General features: G+C 41.0%; 1 protein-coding gene across 3 annotated transcripts; it reads left to right on the top strand.

Moving 5' to 3' along the window:
• The first annotated feature begins 1,968 nt into the window (after positions 1–1,968).
• Positions 1,969–24,062, top strand: baz2a (bromodomain adjacent to zinc finger domain, 2A). 3 transcript variants are annotated; one of them, XM_084720671.1, is made up of 30 exons: positions 1,969–2,065; positions 3,425–3,548; positions 4,291–5,196; positions 7,323–9,149; positions 10,750–11,025; positions 11,341–11,694; positions 11,786–11,846; positions 12,543–12,651; positions 12,797–12,898; positions 13,020–13,233; positions 13,742–13,803; positions 13,903–13,968; positions 14,064–14,447; positions 14,868–15,122; positions 15,320–15,534; positions 15,648–15,722; positions 15,835–16,009; positions 16,731–16,793; positions 16,883–17,027; positions 17,348–17,967; positions 18,077–18,401; positions 18,933–19,088; positions 19,201–19,361; positions 19,717–19,782; positions 19,916–20,199; positions 20,504–20,639; positions 20,746–20,892; positions 21,325–21,554; positions 21,686–21,829; positions 22,197–24,062. In XM_084720671.1, exons 2-30 carry the CDS (start codon positions 3,425–3,427, stop codon positions 22,354–22,356), a joined length of 7,842 nt encoding a protein of 2,613 aa, XP_084576797.1. In that variant the 5' UTR covers positions 1,969–2,065; the 3' UTR covers positions 22,357–24,062. The 3 variants fall into 3 exon arrangements, with proteins under 3 accessions (XP_084576797.1, XP_084576796.1, XP_084576798.1); XM_084720670.1 differs by having other exon boundaries at positions 1,998–2,172; XM_084720672.1 differs by lacking the exon at positions 1,969–2,065 and adding an exon at positions 2,494–2,639.
• The last annotated feature ends 424 nt before the right edge of the window (positions 24,063–24,486 follow it).

Below are 24,486 nucleotides of genomic sequence, written 5' to 3' on the forward strand. Positions count from 1 at the left end.
AAATAGTTGACAGCTAATTTTCTTGTGGTTGACCAGTCGCTCTGGTTAATATAATCATTAAGCTTTATTGTGCACTTGTATTTTTTACTGAACTATATTTATAAAGTCTTTTTTAAATTATAAAGACACCCACAGAAGCCCGCAGTCATGCTATAATGACATTTAAGTTCGAATCTTGTTTGAATTTTTTTTTTATTTTATTATACTATTATTTTACTATACTTTTACTTTTATTGTACTCAGAATGAAATTGCTTCGGGTCCCTGTTTCTGTCCCTGTTATGTTAACCAAACTTTTAAGCCAGTTTCTCCTTGTTATAATTAATAGATCATCTCATTTATAATACAGTATTTGTGCTTGAGTAAGATATTGTTGAACTGTCGGCACTAGGACCCAGACACCTCCAGACTCCTCGGCCCAGAAAATTAGCATACTTCCCCTTCAGGCCCGATTTCCTCACTGTCATTTCCGAGAAGGTGACTGTAATATGGTATACTAGTTTCCTGTTTTAACCCTGAAGTACATTAAAATAAAAGCGTAGATTGGTCCTGGATTATCACGAGTTAAAGATAGTTGTCTGCTTGCTTTTAGTGTCACCTCAATAATGATATAACCATGTCAAACGAATGTATAAATATCCATTTTTGGACCCGTGACTAACTGTTAATTTCAAAGGTTACACCAAATACGGACATTTACTTAAACTGAGTAGCCATAAACTCATATTAGCATAACACTGGCTATCAACCGCTGTGTTTTCCAAGTGATGGAAAGAAACTTTTATTCATCCATTTAAAGTTCTGAGGTATTGTAATACTACTATTACTACTACTACTGCTACTAGCAGTTGTAGTAGTGGTAACAACAGAGGCAATAGAAAACAGACAAACAAACAAGTAAATAAGAAAGTTAGTTCATAATACAATAAAACATAACAATAATACCTGGAAGTTATCTGAAATTAAAAGCCAAATTAAAAAGTTTTTAACTTAACAATTTGCTGCACTACATTAATTTCATGGCTTTACAAAACGTGGTCAGTTCATAAAATATGATGACTAGTCACAAATAAACTACCAAAAGTATATTAAAAACATTAGCTTAATTAAAGTACTGATTTCACATTAATTAATTAATTAATTAATTAATTAATTATATTCAACAATAATGAATTAATAATTTAATTGTATAAAACTGACAGTAGCCACTTGTTATTATAAGTACTTTTACTATGACTGAAACTCTCCTCAGAGGATTCTCTGGTCCTCCACAATCATTATTATTATGATTAGTGATGGAAAGTAACCAAGTACATTTACTCAAGCATAATTTTGAGGTACTTACACTTTACTTGAGTAGTTCCATTTTATGTTACTTGGTATTTCTACTTCACTACATTTCAGAGAGAAATATTGTGGATTTCACTCCACTACATTTATTTTACAGCTATACTTTTATAATTGAGATTTTATAGACAAAACATATCATCATCATTATTATCATCAGTGGTGGAATGTAAATAAGTTTGTTCACTCAATACTTTATTTAGGTATCAATTACATATTCATACATAATTAATAATGACTATTACATAGTAAAAACTGACATTAACCACGCTGCATTATGAGTACTTTTACTTTTGATATTTTAAGTACATTTTGTTGCTGATTTTTTTGTACTTTTACTTCAGTAAAATTTCGAATGCAGGACTTTTTTTTTTTTTTTTTTTTTTTTACTGGTAGATACTAATTTTTATTGTTATTACCAGTGACTTTATTAAAATGATTGGATTCTTCTTCTTCTTCTCCTTATTTTTCTTATTATTTTTCTTCTTATTATTATTCTTCTTCTTATTATTATTATTGTTACTGTTGTTATTATTATTGTTACTGTTGTTATTATTATTGTGGTTGTTGTCTATTTTGTTGTGAAGTTTCGTGAATAAACGTGACCGGATGTGTGTGTGCTTATCGTCGGGACGTTTACACTGCTACTGTTCGCTCTATTCTGTGATCATGGCTGCATTGGACCACACCAGCCATGTTTGCTAATTTAAAACCCAAAGGTTAGGGAATAGTTGTTTATTATTTACCGCTGTGCCATCTTCACCCGCATATCCGTTTAGACGAAGGTTTAGAGGCATCTGCGCCTTCGAAATCCAAGGACTGAAAGGTTGGATAGCTTTACGCTGAGATATCAGCGAAACTTTTGATGGTGGCAGTGTGGGAAGATGATGCTCTGCAAAAATTGTCTGTGTGCGTGCGTTCAGCGTAAACAATGTAACTTCATCTGGCTGCTAGCTAATGTTAGCCCGTGAACAAAAGGGGAGCACGCCTCCATCTGTTAACAAGCGACGTTATTCATTATCAACACCGGCTCATTTTTATTTTCATTCGCGAGGATCTCTATAACTGATGGGCACCATGGATCCACACCAGCGTGGTTGCGGTACCTGCTACCTGGCTATAAGCTAGCTAACATCGCCGCTTTACGTACTGTTGGTAAACGTTAAGGATGCTATCAGTTAGCTTTATCAAGCTAGCGTGTGTTAGCTAGGTTCTATTGTGATGATTTAGCGAAATAACCTTGGAACTGGAGCCGGGAGTACTTTTGTTTGATGTTTCACACCAAAGTAAACGGTCTATGCTACCTCTTTTTCAACTGATCTCATATCTAACGGTAACTGTATCAGTTGTTAGCACAGCCGACTAGCATTGCTTTAAAGTGAATTGTTCGTTTGTGAACGCGACTAGCATAGCACGACTTAAGCTAGCGCGGCGGCTGCTTCTGCAACGGCCTTGTTGAATTAGGAAATCAAGTATCCATACGGGGCTACTTTTGCATTACGAGTGTATGGAAGTGCTAAACAGCGAGTGGTGTGGTAACACTCCTCCAGGCCTCGGAGTGACTGTAAAATATTCTCGCTAATCCTTCCATTGTTAGTTGGCTGAGGCCGCCGGGTCTTGGATACAGTTAGTGTGGCTGGCCGGGCCGAACATTTATCATGGTAGATTGAGGAGGATGTGCTCATGTTAGCAGCAGCGGCAGCAGCAGCGCCTCATCAGCGCTAATGATGAGCCTCTATCGTAATATCCCGATTGTCCATTACGGCTCGCTCGGGCCTGGCATCTGCTGTTTCTGGCTGCGACATTTTGACGGTTGTTGTTGGAACGAAATGGTGCTGTCACGAGCTGCAGATGCCAAAATAATCTAGGATGGACGTTTCTTAGAGGAAAATACACCCATTACGTAGCGAAAATAAATGAAAATGAATTAAATAATGCATTTGTGATTCATAAGGTGATGCAAGGCGCGCGCAGGCATCTAAGCCCTGCAGTTACATAACTTCCATACATTTGACTGGAGATGAACATTGAATGTTAGTATAAATTTGTGTACTTATCTTTTGCATTCTTTTTTTCAGATGGAGTCAAATAACCATTTCAACTATGGCACCCACTCCTCAGCAAACTCAGGACTGAAACTCTCCTCAGGGGATTCTCTTTATACTAACGGGTCCTCCATGAGTTTTCCTCAGCAGGGGAAGAGTGAGTATTGTTATCCTTTAGCACTGTATCACAGTACATATGACATTAGTCTTATTGTGAAAATTGGTGTTACTTTATGTACTTTAATAGAACCAGACTTCACTTTCTCCCTCCACCGGATCTCTTAAAGGTCCAGTGTGTAAGATTTACAACAGTGTTTTTCAAAATCTGAGTGTGTGGCCTCCCCTCAGATAAAGATTGGAAAAAGGTTTCCCCCTTGTTGTACTTGCTTAGTTTCACTCAGTTCCTTAATGTGTGTGCATGTGGGCCAGGTTGCACTGCCATTGTTCTACAGTTGCTCAGAGTGGACAACCCAAACTCTGGCTCTAGATAAAGCCTTTAGCGTGTTGCACTGTTTTCACTGCCACCATAGGTTCTCCTACATGCTTGGAAAAGGAAAGTGAGGCAGCGTATTTGCAATCTGCAGGGTAGAAGCAATAAAGTAAGTCAGGGAGCATAATTGCTCTTGTCTTTCACACAAAATAAAGATGACTCTGTTTGAGTGAAATCATTTTGAGCACATATACATGTATAAGCATATAAGTATGTAGTTTACTACACACCTTGAAAAGTGCTTGAATTTGGACATTGATAAAGTTGTATGAGCTGTGCCACTAAATCCTACATATTGGTCCTTTTAACTTGACAGTCTAACTTGTCTCAATGTTAAAGTCAACAAACAGTATTTTACCAGTGCAAACTGTAACATTTTTAACTTGACTGATGTTCTTGTGTGTAACAGATATGAATGGCGAAATGAATGTGAATGGCGTCACTACTGTACTCGGGTCCGGTGTGCCTGGTTCCCACCCACCAACAGCTCCTTATCCACACATGAGCAACCACCACCAGAGCAGCATGGGCTATGACTACCTGTGGGGTGGACACCCCCAGTATGGTCCAGCCATGGGTTCCTCCACTGGGCACGGGATGCACCAGAAGCAGCCTACACCTGGGATGGTGCAGCCTCAGTCACAGCACCACTTCCAGGGTCATGGACAGTACCAACTGAACGGGGGTATTGAAAGCTCCCACCAGCCCCCTGTGGCAGGCCCACCAAACATGCCTCTTACTGGGGGTCAGTACTGGAACAGGAGTAATCCTGGCCCACAACAGATAGGTTATAATTCCCACAGTATGTACGGGACCTACCAGAGTCAGGCACATCCTGGAATTACACCGTCACAGCATCACCAGCAGCAGTCCTTACAACCGGCCCCACATCAATCGTCACAACAGCACCTCCACTCCCATCGTCACCCACCCCACCACCACCAGCAGCACCAGCAACCACAGCATTATGGCATGATGCCTAATGGGATGCCGTACTACCAGCATCAACCCCAGCACCCGTCCCTGCCATCTCCTCAGCAGCAGCAGCAGCAGCAGCCGCCACCATCGCAGCAGTCTCAGGCCCAAGGCCAGGCTCAGATGATGCCCCCAGCTGCCCAGAATTTTACTCCTCCACGTGGCAGCCCACAGCACCACAGCTTAGGCAGGGGGGGCACCGGCAGCCCTCTCCCTGTGGGGATGTCCTCAGCGACAATGATGTCACCGTCAACCACACAGGATAGTGGATCACCCAAGGGTCACAGCAGGGAACGGAGCCCCCATGCTAGCAGTGTGGGAATGTCTACTGTCATCCAAGGTGACTATGTTACACTTACATGTGTTCTTGACTCATTTTGTTCTGTATGTTGTTTTGTGTTTCTCCAGTTTCAAAGAAATAATTATAGTTTATGCAGTTATACTTGGAATTTATTTGTGCTACATTCTGACTACACTACAGTATTTCTGGCATCCATTTAAGTTCTATTTCCTCATAATTTAATCTCCTCTCTACTTTACATTTCCTCCTGTAATGCCACCAGTTGAGTGATACTTACAGTCACATGGTTCTCTTCCTCTTTGGTCATAGTTGACCTAGCTATCACAGTTACTGATCACATTATGACGTGGCTCTCCCTGGTTGCATTACATTTTTTCATAGCATCTGTATAAAATTTGGTGTGTGTGTGTGTGTGTGCATATATACCTACATTGTACTGTATATATATATTTTTAGTCTTAAATGATAGCAAACTGAATATCTTTGGGTTTTGCACTTTTGGTCAGACAAAACAAGACATTTCAACTGGTCACTTAAAGTTCTGGGAAATTGTCAAGGCTCTTCTTATGTTCTTCTATGTTTATAGAAAAAGCGATTAGTTTAGACAATAAGCAGATCAGTCAATAATGAAAATAATATGAAGTTGCTGCCCTGCTATATTTTCAGTATCTTTCTTATTACTTACACTTAATTGTTTTTTCAACAAATAGAAAAAGGAGGCACTATATTTCACTTGCATACAAATACAAGTACCTGTACAAGGGGAAACTCAAATGAAATATAAACACAAAGACCAAGGGAGGAAGAAAATTTTCTGCAACACTTTCTGTGAAGTTCATTCCTGTAATGCATTATTGCACATTCATAAGACATAATACATTCATAAGGCTTTAGAAAGCTATGAAAGTTTATAATCGTGCATGACAACTTATACAACTTACATAAGGATTATAAAGTATCATAAGTGGTGGACATATGCATTATAAGGTGTATGTATGAAACTTGCAATTTATAATCTGTTAGAACACATTGAAGCAGTTCTCTTTGTGTCTTTATAACTGGCCAGAGTTATAGTTCTTATAACTGTTGTCACCTTGGCATGGAGATATAAGCATTATGAAAGCTGAACATATGATACATTATGTCCACCACTTATAATACTTTATAACCCTTTATATAAAATGTCATGCATGATTTTAAATATTAATGAGTTTTATAGAACCCTATGTCCTTATAAATCCTAATGATATATTATAGATAAAACCGTCATACAAAGTGTTATTTAGTTGTTATTTCTTGCACATGAATGACTGAAAACAGGTCAGTGTCATTGCCGTCAGTGGTGGGATAGTGCCAAGATTCAACCACCAGGTGCCACTGTTCAACTAATCTAAACTGTATGGACCATTGCCCGTATCTACTGAACCTCCTTATCTATAATTGTGAATCTTTCCCCCCTTATAATTACAGTATAAAAATTCACCATCAGAGGGACCATTAGTTATCTTTAATTACATTTTTAAATTTTGCTTTTAACTTTTGTTTTCAATTCAGTTTATTTTCAGTTAGTTTCCAGAGAGGGTTTGTTTGTTTCAGTTTAGTTTTTATTGTTTAAAAATGTTTAGTTCTTCTAAGTTTCATTATTTGTTTTAGTTTCTTTTTATTAGAATATGGGGGAGTTATTTGTCAGGGGCAAGATGTAAGACGTTCAGAATAGGATAACAATACAAACACAACACCTGTGAAGTTAACTGACTCACAGTCATGTACACACACACTGCCAGGCCAAAAAGTCACCACCTGGATTTAACTTAGCAAATAGTTAAGAGCATTCCATTCGTTTACTGCAGTGATTAATAAGTTTTAGCTGGCAACAAGTTATTAAAACCTAACTGATATAGCAAAGTAAAGAAAAGAGCTAAGGAGATTGCTGAATCTACTAAGATTTGGTTAAGAACTGTCCAACGCATTATTAAAACCTGGAAGGGATAGTGGTAAACCATCATCTTAGAAGAAGAAATGTGGTCAGAAAAAAATCTTGAATGATCGTGATTGGATATCACTTAAATGTTTTATGAAATCAAATTGTAAAAAATCAACAGAACTCAGGGCTATGTTTAACAGTAACAGTGAGAGCATTTCTGTTCAATTGTCTTCTCTTCTAGGGCATTCGAGAGAACCGGTCAAGGAGGCAGACACAGGTTATAACGGCATGGAAAGGACACCTGTTGCTCAGAGGCTACCCAAAAGTGACAGTTACCCACCAAACCCCATGGGACCTGCGAGTGATTATCGTCAGCATTCTGAACAGCCAGCAGCTCAACGTCCAGAAATGGCTTCCTCTGCCAGAGAGTTGGCCATGAACACACCTCCTCAGTCTGTGTCGTCTCAGCTCCCTGCATCTGTGTCTCCCGCAGCGGTGACTACGTCTCTAACCAAGGCCTCTGACTCCCCCACGTCTGCCACTGGGCCCCCTGATGTAGAATCTACTCCACCACAAATCTCAACACCTCCCAGTGTGTCCTCTGCTCCATCTCCAGCTGCTCCTTCCAGACTTTCCTCACCTCCAAAGTTGTCTACACCTCTTGCGTCAGCTGATGGTGTGTCTAGACCTGCAGCAGTCCCTCCAGTCTCTACTCCTTTATCGGATTCTGTGGTTCATCAAACCAAGTCTTCGTTGCCTCCTACAGCTTCAGGGCCTCCTCCTGCCCTGGTGTCTACGTCTTCTTTCTCAGCATCTGCACCCATCTCATCTCTACAGCAGATGGTTCATGGGTCCAAGCCACCTCTGATGACATCTGGACCTCCAAAATTAATGTCTGCCACTTCATCAGTTGGTGTACCACCTTTAATGTCGGTATCAGGATCTTCAACCTCAGCATCTGCATCTCCAATGTCTGTGTTAAAAACTCCTTCAGTTGGCAGTAAACCTTGTGACCCAGCACTCACAACCCAGCCTCAAACATACACTCCTCCAGACTCTGGTCATTCCACTGCCTCTGCGGCATCATTACCACCAGGAGCGGTGAACGTAACCTCCCGAGAAAGTCCTACAGTCCGACCTCTGTCTACCCTACCTCTTCTAACCACTCAAGCCTCCAGGACTGCACCCGTGTCCGCCCCTCCTGCCTTGGTGTCTGTGCCTCCTGCAATGGGTACGTCTTCTGGAGTGGTCCAACGTTCAGACTCTGAGCGACATCCTCCTCCTAATGCCACTCCTCCTCCTCATGCGCTGAAGCAGCCGTCTCCCAGGCCAGAGCACCATGGTCACAGCGAGGACAGGAAAGCGCTGGATAATAAAAGAAATGGAAAACCAGAGGAACACCTTCCTCAGCTTGATCCTGGCACTGAGACTGATAAATCTGAAATGTGCTCACCCAAATCCCTCACTGATCTTCCTGGGAAACCCTCGCAGACCACAGTTGCTCCTGATCAAAAGCCCAAGAATAAACAGACTGATTCTGAAATGCACCACCTGCAAAGCAGCATCATGCATGAGTCACAGATGGAGCAGACTCCACTCAGAAAGTCTTCACATCTCCACAGCACGAGGGTAGAACATCTGACTGATCAAGAAAGTTTTGATGACTCTTCACAATTTGACACCCCCTCTAGAGTCTTGGAAAAGTCCTCTCTTGAAGATTATGATGATAGTTCTTGCGTAGATGACTCTACTCAGTTTGACGACAGCTTTCACCTGAGAAAGGACACTTCTCGGTTTGACAGCACCTCCCAGGCAGAAGAGGACACCTCTGCTGCTTTTGACACCACTAGAGATAGCAGCTCCTCTGTAGAAGACTCCAGAGATGACACATTAGACTCCACCAGGGACGGTGAGACGTCTGAGGCAGAAGAGACCCAGGACAGCTGCCAGATCACAGGAGGATCCGTGCTGGAGTCGTCTCTTAACAACACCTCTCAGATGGAAGAGCCCCCTGTCGACTCGAGTGATGTGTCACACTCATTTGTTCCATCTCAGCAAGGTCATCAAGGTACGATCTTAAAGTTCATAGTCAGGGAAACTCATGAATATCACATGATATCACTTTGGTTGACAAGCAGTGGCTATTAGAACAGATAAAAAGAATACATCATCCTAATTCAATTTTATCTTTCCATCTACAAAAAAACAAGTTTCCTTGCTTTCATTGCCTCCACGTAGAGATAGTTATATTTCCAATAGAGATTGCTCATCTTTCTCACCCAATTTACAGTAAAATAAAAGGGGATATGAATCAGGATAAATAACATGAAGAATAAAATTAACTTAAATAGTAAATGGTATGATCTTTCCTTTGTGTTTACACCTGGTATTTTAATGTGTTTTCGTTATTGTCATTGAGTTCAGATCTCTTTCTTTCAGAGAAAACCTTGCAAGTGAGCAGTTTGAGGTGGCAGGAAGTTTGTAAAAGCATGGAAAGTGTGGTAAATGTCTTGGTTAACTGAAATAAATTAAAAACGAGTTGAGATAAAAAAAAAAAAAAAGGAAGGCTAACTGAAACAAATTTGTGTACTTACAAAACAAACTTAAGTAAATTTACAAATGTCTTAAGTTTTAGTTTTTGTAACTGCTAGTTTGGTCAAATTAGTCATACTTTTTTGTGTAGCACTTTTTAAAACACACAAAGTCCTTGATATGGGATAAAATTCACACAACATCATACAGACAAACAAAGCTAAATACATAATGTGTAAATACACAAATATGTCAACACAACAAGCAGTAGGAGGCATTGGTACATGTTTATTGAGTCTAGGATGTTTACATGACTGAGTTGGTGCCCCCTGATATTATATTTTAAAAAAAAATAAAACGAATAAAAACTAAACTAAAATTAAACTTTAAAGCAACCAAAACTAACCTGAAATGAGCACATCCACAGTTGAAACTCATTAAAACTAAATTGATTTGGGAAAAAAAAAAAAAAAACTAAAGAAAAATAACAACCAATGAAAATTACAAAACACTGATCATTCTGAAGCACACACACATTCAAATAAATAAATTAATTAATGGGTGTTGGACAGAAGTAAATCCACAAACTCAATAATGTTCCCATAAACATTTATAAAAAAAAACACTGTATGACGTTTCAGGCGCTGACGAAGGCCCTACAACTGAAACATCACATTTATATTAATAAATGTTCATGTGAGCATGATCTGCTTTTGTTTTTTTGCCTAATTTGAGGTGGTGACAAATCAACCCCAGAATCTCTGTAAAAAAAATCAGCCTCGTGAGCTGTTGAATTAGGAGAAACTGTTTAAACTCTGTGAAACATTGTCCACAACATATTCCTAAGTTTTTGTCCACTCTTATAAATTTGGCACATGCGAAACCTTTAAGTTGTCCCTTTCTTTGTATAAAAGGATATTGTGACCGATTTCTTGACTGCCTCCAGATGTGATCAGGCAGATCCGATCACATTCAGATCAGGAGGAATTTACAACATCAGTAATCATTTTCCATATCGGGATACTGTTTCCGGACACAGATTTCATTTTAATACCTGTTATAAATGGGGTGCCAGTTTTATATGTCATTACCCTCTATTTCTGAATTCACTATTTAATGTTGTTGTTTATTCTTAGAACCTGAGGCAGAGTGGGAGCCCAGAGGACACGATACACCAGACTCAGCTGCACGCATTAGCATTAAGACCACAGTTAATGAGACAATGACTCCCCCGAGTTTCAAGATGAGAGATGAGAACTTCATCGCCTTCAGTACCCCAGCAGAGGGCCCTGCTGTACACCCACTCCAGCCAGTAACTGATCAGACCGTGTCAGCTGCTGGAGGGCCTGTGAAAACCCCAGGGAAACCACGCAAACCTCGAACTCCAAAGGCAATATGGACAAAACCCCAAGGTATTCAACACTCTGACTTCAACAAAAAAAGTAAAAAAAAAAAAAAAGATTTTTGTATAAACAGGCAATTCAAAATATAAGAAAAATATTAACAACACTTTATTCTAGTCGTTAAATCATTAAAAATTATACAAGGATTTTTAATATAGTAGTTACTATTTACTAGTGTGCTTTGATTGCCTGTTTATTCAATTTTTCCCGTTTTCCAAGAGTGCCTGGCACATTTTGACACAGTTAAGTATACAGAGCAATCAGTCATCTCCACTCTAAAAACTTAATTTTATTTAAAACATTATGTCTTTTTTTTATTTTAAGCTCCAGAGGTGGCCCAGCGGAAGCCTCGGGGTCGTACCCCTAAAGTGGAGAAGATCAAGGCTGAAGAGGGAGGCAAGAAAGTGGGCAGAAAGAGGAAGATGAAGGTGGATGTTAAAGAAACAACAGGTGTAGGTGGAGAGGCTGGGCCGCCCACGGGAGACGATGATTCCATCACAGCCACAATTGATGCTGTTCTGGCCAATGCTTCGTCTGTAGACACTTCAGCCGAGAAACCCAAGAAGATGAAACGGGTCAGGAAACAACACCAGGAAGAAAATGTAAAAACACCTAAAGAAGATGCTGAAAAAACTGCTGATGATGTTGATGAAAATGATGATGAGAGCTCCACTGCCGGTAATTACAAGTTTCACGTCATTGTGTTTTGAGACATGACATTACAGTTTAATGTAATGTTAAGCATGACTGTGTGCATTTTCTTCAACAGGTGAATCTAACAGACGGAGGGTTGCAACTGAGGAGCAGGTTCAGTTCCCACTGCAGCATGGGTAATGTTTGCTTGTTGAGTTTTGTTCAGTGTCTTATTAGTATTATTATTATTATGACATTGTTTACCAGAAAGCCTTTCTATGATATTACACTGTAGATAAGAGTTGCCATTGGTTTAATATGTTAAAACATTTTAAAAACAAAAACGAGGCATCAGATGACTGTCATAACAGAAGTGTCTGCACAGTTGAGTTTTTTTTTCCAATATGAAAACCATTAATATTAATTAAATTCTATAAATACAGAGTTATTTCAGACTTAGCTGGATGATGACTGCCCTGACCAAACTCCAGTTTTTACAGTGGTGTATTTGCACAATTGTAGGGGGGGAAATTACGGAGCCAGGGGTAATATTCCAAAGAACTCAGAATTCCAGAGTCATAAATAAAAAAAAAAAAAAACAGTTGGATATTCTCTGAGATTAAAATGGTAAATTTATTTAGCTATTTACTTTGAGAACACTCAAATATTCTCTGAGATAATATATTTTTTTTTTTCATCAAGGCCATGATAATTTATATTAACTATTATTAACTATTAGATACAGATCTTGATCTTAGATCTGAGACAGAGCTATGTTTTTTTTTGTTTGTTTTTTTTTTTAAACATTTTCAGATGTGTGCAGTGTTAATGTATTGTAACAGTAAATGTGTGCAGTATGACAGAAATGTAATAATGAACTCTCTTCACTGTAGCTGGAGGAGAGAGATTCGTGTGAGGAAAATGGAGAACCGCATGAAGGGTGAAACCTGGTATTACACACCTTGTGGAAGGAGGATGAAACAGTTCCCAGAAATAATCAAGGTACATTTTTCTGACTATAAAACAAAAGCATAAATAACTTTTGGAGTTATTAAAATCATAGCCTTTCGAGGCAAATGCAACAGATGATGTATTGAGGATGCCAAGACACTAACTATGTTTTTCTTTCTCAAATTGCTTCACCCAGTACTTGAATAAACACACGGACAGTGTGGTCTCCAGAGAACACTTCAGTTTCAGCCCACGCATGCCTGTTGGAGATTTTTATGAAGAAAGAGAAAGTCCTGAGGTCTGTATACTTATCTGAGTACTGCTCAGTTCAGTTTTGATTCACAGTAAAAGATTTGAATCATGTTGGAAATGTTTAAAAACCATTTTGGGGTCTCATCATTCTCTTCACTATGTTGCAGGGTATGAAGTGGGTCCTCTTGGCTAATGAGGAGATTCCTTCTATGATCATGGCCATCACTGGCCGGCGAGGTCGACCTCCAAACCCTGATAAAGAGAAACCCCGCAGGGTTCGTGGTGTAAAGGGCCGCCGCCCTGGTAGACCTCCCAAAATCAAGATGGTTGACCTTCTTAGCAAAGTTGACGCCAAGCTTCTGAAGCGACTGGAAGCCAAGGGTGAGTGGATGTGGACTGGAGGGAGGGATTTATTTATAGCTAGCTCTTAAAGGGATAGTTTAGATTATTTGATGTAGGGTTGTATGAGGTACTTATCCATCATCAGTGAATTACCTGCAGTATATGGCGATTTACAAGCCCCCAGTTTGGAAAAGCAGAGAGGAGTGTTAGCCTGGAAGCTAAGCAATGTACTGGAATGTAAAGGGTCAGCTAAAAAATGTATTTTAGTCACCTAAAAATATAATTAAGTTGCTGATCTACTGCTGTCTCCATCTGTTAAGCTTAAAATCAAGGCAGAGGTAGGCCAGCAACCCTTGTTACTGATTTCACCAATGGAGTCTGGCTGGTTTAGAGAGAGTGACAGACAACCCTCCTTAAAAAAAATCTGACCTATCCCTTTAAGACTTGGATTTAAGGTGTACATACAGAACTTGGGACCAGACAAAGTGTCAAGCACATAAACCCATGAAGTTTGTGCTGTGGCTAATTGTTTGTGTTTCCTTTGTAGAAGCTCTAACGGAGGAGGAAAAGGAGAAACTTGCAAAAATCAAGAAGAAAATGAAGAGAAAGGTGTGCACTGTAGTTCAGACTGTTCAGACTGTTTGTAATGTTGAACTGTTGTGCTGTTGAGGTCTCATCCTGATTTTGTTTTTGCTGTTTATTATTTAGGCAAGAATGAAGAGAAGGGAGGATGCAAAGATTAAGAAGATGAAAGAGGAGAAAAAGAGAGCCAAGGTACAGCAACAACACTCTCCACAAAATAATTTATAAGCTTTTCCCTCAGCCTCTTCCTCACCTCAACCTGTTCTTGCTTCTCTTTGTGGGTTCAGCTCGAGCAAGAGGCCAGAGGCCTGGAGATGAAGGCTGAACCAACTGACCCGACAGCCCCACAGCCAGCGTCAAGGTCTGCTGCAGAGCCCAAGAAGCCTGGCCGCAGGAGGTCAGTCAAGGTTGAAGCTGTTCCAACCGTGCAGCAGTCTGATGAAGAGAGGATAGCCCAGGGTAAGAGGGTGCTGGGTGCTCGCAGTAAAGCCAAGGCTCTGGCTAAAGCCCAGGCGGAGGCGGAGGCAGCAGCTCGGGCTGCTCTGGCAGCTAAGAGAGCGGCAGAGAGGAGAGCGCAGGCCCAGAGACGTCTGGAGGAGCGGAAGCGGCAGCAGCTGATCGCAGATGAGCTGAAGAAGCCCACAGAGGACATGTGTCTCACTGACCACAAGGTGAGTTTTGCAGTTGGCATGCAGTTTGTCTTAGGGCTGTAATTGTAGAGGATTTTTTATTGTAATCATGACCTTAAGAACAGAAACAGTTTTATCATTTAATGGATTAGTTGATTGAAAAAATGTTAGTCGCTGTTTTGATAATCACTGCAGTAATTTTATAAGCAAAAATATCAAATATTTCCTGGTTCCAACTTTGTAGATGCAAAGATTTGCTGCTCTACTCTGTCATTTTTGAAGACAAAAGAAGGAATTTGAAGGCATCACTTGGGGCTGTGGGAAATTTTGATGAACATTTATCACAATCTTTTTCATAGACACAATCAATTGATGAATCATGAAACTAATCTGCAGATTAATAAATAATAAAAATAATCTTTAGTTGCAGCCATAATGACTGTTGAATTTTGTCTCCATCAGCCTCTGCCAGAGCTCTCCCGTATCCCTGGTGTGGTTCTGTCTGGCACAGCGTTTTCACACTGCCTGGCCGTCGTTGAGTTCCTGCATGCTTACGGAAAGGTGATTGGTATCAATGTACCCAAGGACATCCCCAGTCTCGCTACCCTGCAGGAGGGCCTGTTAGGCCTGGGCGACAGCCAGGGAGAAGTCCAGGACCTGCTGATAAAGCTGGTGGAGGCTGCACTCCATGATCCAGGCCTGCCATCATATTATCAGGTGGGTGATAGTTTGAGTATTTTCTCCATTAAAGGGATAGTTTGGATTATTTGAAGTAGGATTATATTAGGTGTTCATCTATGGTCAGTGTTAGTCTATGGTCACCACCATCACTTCAGATAATCTGTAACTATACCTTTAATGCAAGTGTGGATGAGCCTTTTTAATCTCCATTTTCTTCTCCATGTCCCCTTCAGTCAGTAAAGATCCTCGGGGATAAGCTGGTTGAGTTGCAGCTGACCCGCAGCACCGTCTCAGAAGTACTTCGTATCTTTTTGGAGTCTCATGGTTTCGATACAGAAGTTTGCAACACAATGAGGACCAAATCATTTCATGCTCTGCCTCCTGACACCAAGGCAGCCATTCTGGGTTTCCTGGTGGAAGAACTCAACAGCAGCAACATTGTGACGAGGTTGGAACAAGAACTCATTAGTTACTCAATTACTCTTTAACCTAAAAGTTTGTTACTGAAGCATTTCTTAAAAAGTACTCTAAATAAATTAAATCTTATTTATCTATTTTCAGTGACATCGACAACACAATGGAGAACATGACAACTTACAGGAAGAACAAGTGGATAATCGAGGGGAAGTTGCGCAAGTAAGATGATTGATGATTCTCTTTAAATACAGGGGAAAAAACACACACATTACTCTTTGTTTGTAGCACAGTGCCAAAGAAATGTTGATCCTGATTGTTTTCCCCCTTTCAGACTGAAGGCGGCACTAGCGCGTCGCACAGGACGCTCAGAGGAAGAGCTGTGCTTTGAGGAGAGGAGGCGCAGTGCCAGAGTGGCCGAAGAGGAGAACCTCAGTCTGGAGGAGAGTGGCCTGGTCGTGGAGAGAGGCAACCGTCGTGCACGCAAAGAAGAACCCAAACTCAGTGATGTACGTATCTGCTTGACTGTTTATTCAGTATTAGAAGTGGATCATTCCTTCCCCACTGTAAAAAAATAAATAAATAATAAATAAAAAATTGAAAAGATAAACATTTTTTTTTCATTGCACCTAACATATCGGGCAACGAGGCCACACAAATGCAAACCATGTGCACATCTTCCAGAGTTGTCCAAAAGTAGAGCCATTTTGGGAAAGAGTGAATTTAGTATTGAATGAGTTGTTAGGATATATAATCTCCACAAAGTATTCCATTTTATACTTAATATAACTTCAGTAGTGCAGAAGGACAATAATTATTTTGCTCAAAATTGTACTTCCACCTGGCAGGAAGACCATTACAAGAAACTGGCTTAAATTGACCCACCCAAGGACATCGGTTAGCTAAAGTGCAGGAAATATATGATTGAAAAAATGATTCATTCTTTAAGTCTGAAAAAAGGTGTGTTGAGCAGAAAATGGGGAAAATATATAAGGTTTAGAAATAGACATTAGCACTATATAATCTTATTTCAATATAAATTATTGTATAATGCCTTAAGCAAATAAGTCAGTAAATTTTATTCCTAGTTTGAAACTGTAACCCTTGCTTGCCAATATGTTTCTCTGTTATTTTTATTTTTTTTTGTTTATACATACACAAGTACAACAAAAACATAAGTGCTAAGAAAATGGATCATGACTACATTTAATTTTAATTTTTCTGTGACAGAGTGAGAGCCCTACCAATGCCAGCATTCCAGAGCTTGAAAGGCAGATAGATAAGCTAACCAAGGTAAGTCTGACGCTACACAGACCCAGTGCTTTATATATGTATTTATCTTGCTTCATACTAAATATTCCTCTGCTTTTGGATCTCTACAGCGTCAAGCATTTTTCCGCAAAAAGCTGCTACAGTCGTCTCATTCCATGCGGGCCGTACTGCTGGGCCAGGACCGTTACCGCCGTAGATATTTGGCGCTACCTCACCTTGGAGGAGTTTTGGTAGAGGGGCCAGAAGAGCTGCTGAGTGAGTCTGAGATTACATTTTGAAAAAAAAAATGTTTGCAGATCCTTAAAATGTCTAAAAATCAATACTATGAATTTTATGTCTTAAAATACAATGTTTGACAGGTCTTAAAAATTAATTATGATGTTAAATTTACTTTTATAAAGTTGGATTTAACTTAAGTCTTGGTTTTAAATGTGTTTTTGTGGAAAAAGTATGGACATAAAATAGCTCTTAAAAAGGTCTAAAAAAAAAAAAGTCACTGCACCCATTGTTATGCTTTACAAACTTTCTTTGTGTCCATGTTTTATCTAAACTTTGCTCACATTTCTGTCATGCAGCTTCTGGAGATGTTCTTGTAGCCGAGGTTCCAGTCACCTTCCTTAAAAAGGAAGCTAAAAAGGAGCCCAAAGTCGAGGAGACGCCCATGCCTACGACTCCTCCTTCTACTCTACCTGCCTCTCCTACCCCCGCCCAGGCTCAGATCTCGTCTCCAGAGGACGACCCTCTCCCTGGCACTGCGTCCCTCATGAGCAGACCGAGAGGACGAGGACGGCCTCGAAAAATCAAACCAGAAGTGGAGCTTCACCTCCGTACGGCGAAGATTCGTCGCCGGCGTCGAAGTAGCGTCAGGTCTGCGGGTGAAGAAGGGCCGGGATCACCGAATAGTGGCACAGACCTCACACAGGCTGCTTTTCAGAGCTGGCTCAGCCAATCACAGGAGGCAGTGACCAATGGCATGTGCTCAGCGGCAGGAGACGCTCCAGAGGGTAATCGCCCAGAAGAGAGCGTGAAGGAGATGGCAGAAAAACAGGGACAGTGGTTCAACCTGCTCCCCAAACAACCGTGTGACGATAACTCTCTGACTGAGCCACAGATCCCCACCTCACCCAGCTCGCCCCCAAAACTCCTCCCCCAGATCCCGAGTGCTCTGCCTGCACTTGCCGCTCCTCTCATGCAGGTTTGTCACCGCAGTCATAACTATAAATACAATAATTATGCTGTAATAACACATCTTGAGTTTTCTGTTTGGTCTATTAATAAATAAATAATCTCTCCCCACCTTTCAGCCGGACCCACTCTTGCCCAGCGTCACTCCAGAAACAACACAGGACGTTCCTCCTGCACTGCCTGCTGCTGCTGCTGCTGTTCCTGTTAGCGCCCCACCAGCACCCCCTCAGCTTCTTCCAGCCCCCATTCCTCCTGCCACGCCTGCTCTGGCCACCCCTGGCAGACCGGGTCGCAGGCGGAGGAGAGGCAGCAGAGGCAGCAGTCCCGCCCGCAGAGGGCCGAGAGCAGCTGCAGCCAAGCGCCGCGGCCGACCTCCAAACTCTGTGTTCCAAGAGCTCGAGCAGCAGTACTTCACACAACTGGTGGTCAAACCAACACCAGCATGTAAGTAGAGTCTGGTTCAAAAAGGTGTTATAATTTTGAGTCTAAGAGATGTGTATTTTTTTATATATATATATATATACTTTTTTTCATTGGATTAGAGCTAATTAAAGATGTTCTGAAGAATTTACAGAAAAACAAGAGGATTGTACAATAAAATGACCAATTTCAAGATTTTCCTATGTATATACATCCAACTGTACACTTTAAACTAGTCATTTACATTGAACAAAATAGAATAAGGCACACTGAAGAACATTGTCTTGTCTTTAGTACTTACTTCTGTTGGAGTAGAGATTATAACAATAATCAGACAATCAATAAAATAATAATTATGTATAATGCAGCAATGTAATAAACATTTTAAAAGCTGTAGCAGTTTTCCTTTCAGTTCTCATGACTGTTAAAATATTTAGCAATTCTTAAATAGGGTAAATGTAAAGGAAACATAAATATTATCATCATTTACTGTGCTGTTCTCAGTGAATCTTTGCTTTTATTTTTTAAAGTGTTATGCTCATGTTTCCTTTCCAGCGATGGTGCGTGGCTGGTGGTGGATCAAGGATCCAGAGGAGCTGTACAACACCTTACAAGCCCTCCATCCACGGGGCATCAGGGAAAGGGTGCTCCATAAACATCTGGCCAAACACATGGAGAGCTTAGCTGAGATGTGCACCAAACCGATCAATGGTGAGTCTAGTGGAATTAGTCACACAACATTTTAACTCATGTTTTTGACTTGACATTCTAATGCATGTTTATCCTGCGTTTTGTCCTCACAACTGTGTTTGTTTCCGGTTAGACCCCATATTTGAGGTGAAAGTGGAGGAGAAGGATGCACTGATGGAGGCTCTTCAGCAGCCCTGGCAAGTGCAGGAGAAAACGATGGAGACTGACATCAGCGTCCTACAGTGGGTGGAGGACCTGGAGCAGCGTGTCATTGCCGCTGACCTCCATCTCAAGGTGAGACGTCGCCTCACTTTTTATGTGTCATTATTAACCTGATTATGTCAAAACAACGCATCCAACTCAAGTTGAGTTAAACTAGAATTAAAAGTGTGATGAGTTTTTAAAACTACAGCAAGATAAATTATACTTTTATTTTTCAAACAATATTTTTATTGGGTTTTGCAAATACTTCACACATAAAAATGGACAAAAAACACAGAATTAAAAACACAGAATTGTGATTTTCACAATCGAAAGACAGTAAGAATAAGATTTAATGTACTTCACATACGTGTGTGTGTGCGTACCCCTTTCACAGCAATATGATAAGTAGCTAAAAAAGCCAACTTACACTTTGTCTTTCTTCAAGGAACTTCCGCAGAGCGCAGTGAATGAAGCTGAATCGAACACAGAGACACCAGTGGCAGAATTCCAGGTAGTGATTCAAACACTTGATAAAAATAATTTCTCATGTTTTTCGTGGTCTAAAATTAAGTAGTTTATGACTCCTGTTCAGTTATCTCCCTCACTGACACTGAAACTCTCCCTGTTGTTGTTCCCTTTTTCAGCCCTACACAATCCCAGAGCCAGACTCAACACGTGAGGACCTGCAGTACTACGAGCATGACGCCGACCCACAGGATGACTGGATTGTGCGAACTAAGAAGGAGTGGTCCGGCCTGCCGCGTATCGCCACACACCCGCTGGACTTGGCCGTGCTGCGGCTGGCCAACCTCGAGCGTAACATCGAGCGACGCTACCTGAAGGAGCCGCTGTGGAACCCAGCTGAGGTGATGCGCCTCGCTCCTCTCACCCCAACCCCAGGAGAAGAGCTCACCATGGACGTCATCAGGTGAGAAGAATAGGCTGTTTTTGGAGTACAGGGGATGAGTTTAGGGAACTGCAGGCCATCTGACAAGTGCAATAATTAAAAATTCTTAAATTCAGACGTGCTGTAGTACAGTTGTACCAATTAAATGAATACTCAGAAAAAGTACTTTAATTAAATGGTGACAATAAAAAGTCTGTAAAGTTTACATTTAACTTGCCGATACATAGAGACTCTCTAACTTGGCTATATGTGTTTTCGATAATACTTTGATTGAATGTGCAGCCCTAATTTTAACCATATTTTCTTATGGTTTCTTCTGTTCCAGTCTGGAAAGTGAGATCACGTCTCGGCTACGAACGTGGCGTCAGGCTCTGGATCGCTGCCGCAGCGCTCCACAGGTCTGTCTGTGTTTACTTCAGCTGGAGAAGGCCATTGCCTGGGAGAGATCAGTGACCAAAGTGGTGAGTAACTTTGTTTCGCAAGATTTCTGTCTTGGTAACACACTGCACAAACCCAATTCAAATTTGTAGTAACATTTTCTTCTTTATGGTTGTGTATTTTTTCTAGACTTGCCAGGTTTGCAGGAAGGGAGACAATGATGACTGCCTGCTGCTGTGTGACAGCTGTGATCGTGGCTGCCACATGTACTGCCTGAGGCCCAAAATCACCCAGGTGCCAGAGGGAGACTGGTTTTGTCCTACCTGCGTCGCCCAGGTCAGAACTCTGATTTGTGACCAAAAACAAACCTTAAACTCGACAAAACTTACTCAAAACTTACACAGGCGAGGCCTTGTTGGTTTGTTCCATAGTTGAGGCTCAGGATGAAAGATGACCTCTGTTGTGGTGCCTGTACTCTGAAACAGCTTGCCTGATGAATTTATTAATCATTACTCCTATTGTTACGTAAAGTTGAGGTCTGTTCCAAATTTTTTATGTATATCTGGTTGTTGTATTTTTTGGTTGTCTGTTTACCTCATATTTTATCTTTTATTATTTATTTAATTATTTTTGTGGGAGGGATTTTCTTTATTTAAGACTTTGTGTTTTTAGAAAAGTGCTATGCAAATAAAGTTAGTATTACGGAAAAAATTGCTACATTTGTCCATCATCATCTCATTCTGCTTCCTTATTCGTTCTGTCCCTCAGACGGAAAGTGCTTCACCACGTTCAAGCAAAACGAGAACCAGGGTAAAGAAGAGACGATACGAAGACGACAGCTCTGAAGATGAGACGACAACGCGACGTAGCAGCGGCATGTCAACACGGTACAAAGACAACACAGCTCCCGCCTCATCGTCCCGTAACTCTGGAGATGGAGGCGCAGCTAAACGTCGTCGCATGACCACCCGCAACCAGCCTGACCTCACGTTCTGCGAGTGAGTCCTGCTGTCATCGCTGTCAAGCTGTTCACATGCGGAATAACTTAATTAAATTTTGACATTTGTTTTGACCTTTTATGGTGTGATGGATTTATCTTGAATATTTTAATTCTGTTATTTCCTCTCAGGATCATTCTAATGGAGATGGAGGCTCATGCCGACGCCTGGCCCTTCCTTGAACCTGTCAACCCCCGTCTGGTGCCAGGCTACCGCCGCATCATCAAGAACCCAATGGACTTCCTCACCATGAGAGAGAGACTGCTACAGGGAGGGTAAGAGCCGATCACACTGTACGTTTCACTACAACTTTATTAGCTCTCGTACACAATAGTTCACTGTGAGTTCACTGTGCCACGAGTTACCCGAGGAAAAGGTGGAACTCTTCCTCTCAGGTACATTTTTACGACTTGTAATTTTTAGTTTGAATCTAAATCTGGAAGAATTCACCTTATAACGTGTGTTCTTTCCCCCAACCCCCTTCCTCAAGTGTGTTTTTTTTACAACATTTATAAAAGAAATACGCATGCATCACTTGTGGCGGTATTTTCGTGAAAATAAAGGAGGCTGTCCAGGCATCTACCATGTAACCTTCTCTGGTACTTTTTCAACACGAGTCTCTCCTCTGTTTCCTTGTCTCAGGTACTGCAGCTGCGAGGAGTTTGCAGCCGACGCTCAGCTCGTCTTCAACAACTGTGAGCTGTTCAACGAGGACACGTCGGAGGTGGGGATGGCCGGACACGCCATGAGGCGCTTCTTTGAGAGCCGCTGGGCGGAGTTCTACTCAGACAAGGACAAATAGGAGCCTGAGACGTTCCCCCTGATGGTGGGGCTGTACACTGTAGGTGCTGTCACCGTCCCAGTCACACGCTCTCTCCATTACTGCTAAGACTGTCTGGAGCTTCTTCCAGCTTCATGTACTCTCTCATGTATAGGTATATATGTATAGATTTTTGGCTATTTGTCTGTTATTGTTTCCTCCACCGGCCTGGTCTTTTTCTAGGCCCACAGCTGAACTGGCTTGAACTTGTACCCATTCCCTGTCACGGAGAGCGAGAAAGCGTCTGTCGTCACTTCTCCTTCCTCCTCTCGTGTCTCCTCATCCTCACCTCGGCACCTCATCACCTGTTTGCGTTCTCCTGTCACGTCCTTTCACAAAGCCCCATGTCGTAGCGAGGCCTGTGGTCGAGACGACCCGTCCTCAGGCCCTGAGTGTTTTGGCTCTCAGACTCGTACTGAAGGTCAGGGACTGATCACACGAATACTGGACCTACTCAGCACCGCTCGACGACTAAACGGATCAAAACTCTTCACAGAGCTCGGGCCATTTCTTACCTGTTCAATGGAAACGTAATGTACCGTGGTCTTATGCCTAGAAGTAATTTTTTTGCTCAATATATTTTTATTATATATTCTATATATAAATATATATAAAGATTACAATAGCTGGGATTATTTAATAGCAATAGCTTGTAGTGAATGTGTACAGATTACCTTATAGAGATGTCTAGACGATTTATGAAAAGGCCAGTTAAACTAAAAGGAATCTGTTCTTGGACTGTCACGAGTAGACGTTGTATAACCTCCACTTAAAGTCTTGCACGCACACATACACACTGTTCAGCAACACACAGACATGCACACAATTTCACACACACTCACACACCCACCTTCTGCTGCTGTGTGAAAGACACTGGTTTCTGAAACTGGAGGATTTTTTTTAGTGTCGGTCAGTCAGTCTGGGCTCAGACTCTCTTAATATTTCACTGTCCCTCTGAGTAAATAGTCAGCTAGTTCCACCCGATCTGTGTCACAGACTGTGATGCTACTGCAACACACCACTCACACTGAAGATTTGCTCTCATATACTACAAAATCTCCCCAGGACGAGATGGTGTTTGCAGCTTCAAACTGCATTTGTGCTGAAAATGACACTTCTGTTTGTCTGTAGCTCGTCTAACAAGGCGAAAACATGTAAAGCTGATGATGTGTGAGGCTAAAATCCTCCCATTTTAAAGACTAGAATTGCAAAGGCGCTCTGAAAATGAAGTACCGGGCACGTCCCTGCCTGGTTTTCTGTCTTACATTCCTTTTATTGATTTTTGTGCTGTACAAGGGCCAATGTACGATGTTGCGCGGCATGGTTGGTGTGCTCTGAAGGCGACAGGACAACTCCACAGTCTGGGTTTTATTTAAACATGTTTCTTACACTGAACTCAAATCCGTTGATAGGAAATACACTTTGATGTTCCTTATTACACTTAAAGGGACATGACGTTTTTTCAAAAAAGAAAAAAAAAAAGACATGACAACCAAATGTGGTGTTAAGTGAATTTTTAATAATGTACAGTTTTGGTGACTTTAAATTTGTTCCTTTATATTTTTAGGACCAATTCATCATTTTTAAGAGGAGGTATTACAAGACTCTGTTGTATTAAGGTGATGTAACACGTGTGCATCTGTAGAATGTACTGTGAGTTGAATAAAAACCACATCTAGTAGAGAGTATTTTTTTTCTCTCTTTCTCTTTGGCCTCATATTACAATCTGTTCTGTGTGTGTTCTCCATGTTTCTCCTAAACTTCCCTCAGGTGTTCCAGGTTCCTCCTGCAGTCCAAAGACATGCAGATTAGATCATGTGGCAGTGGTTAAGTCTACATAGTGGTTGAATGTAACTAAGTACATTTACTCAAGTACTGTACTCATTTCCTGCCATTTTATACTTTTGGTTCAATACTCAGAGGATTTCCCTTTTCACTTCAGTAACTTTATTTGTCGTTCATGTTTAGTTTTAGGTACTGGTTACTTTACTTTTTCATGCAAAAAATAAGAAGTGTTTATAAAATATGTTGTTAAATAACTTTAAAAGTACAGCTGAAACAATTAGGCGTTTAATCATTTAGTCAATGAGACAAAATCGGCAACTATTTGAT

The sequence above is a fragment of the Lutjanus erythropterus genome, chromosome 6, assembly GCF_056507025.1.
Source record: "Lutjanus erythropterus isolate fLutEry1 chromosome 6, fLutEry1.hap2, whole genome shotgun sequence".
Taxonomy (NCBI): Eukaryota; Metazoa; Chordata; class Actinopteri; order Lutjaniformes; family Lutjanidae; genus Lutjanus; species Lutjanus erythropterus.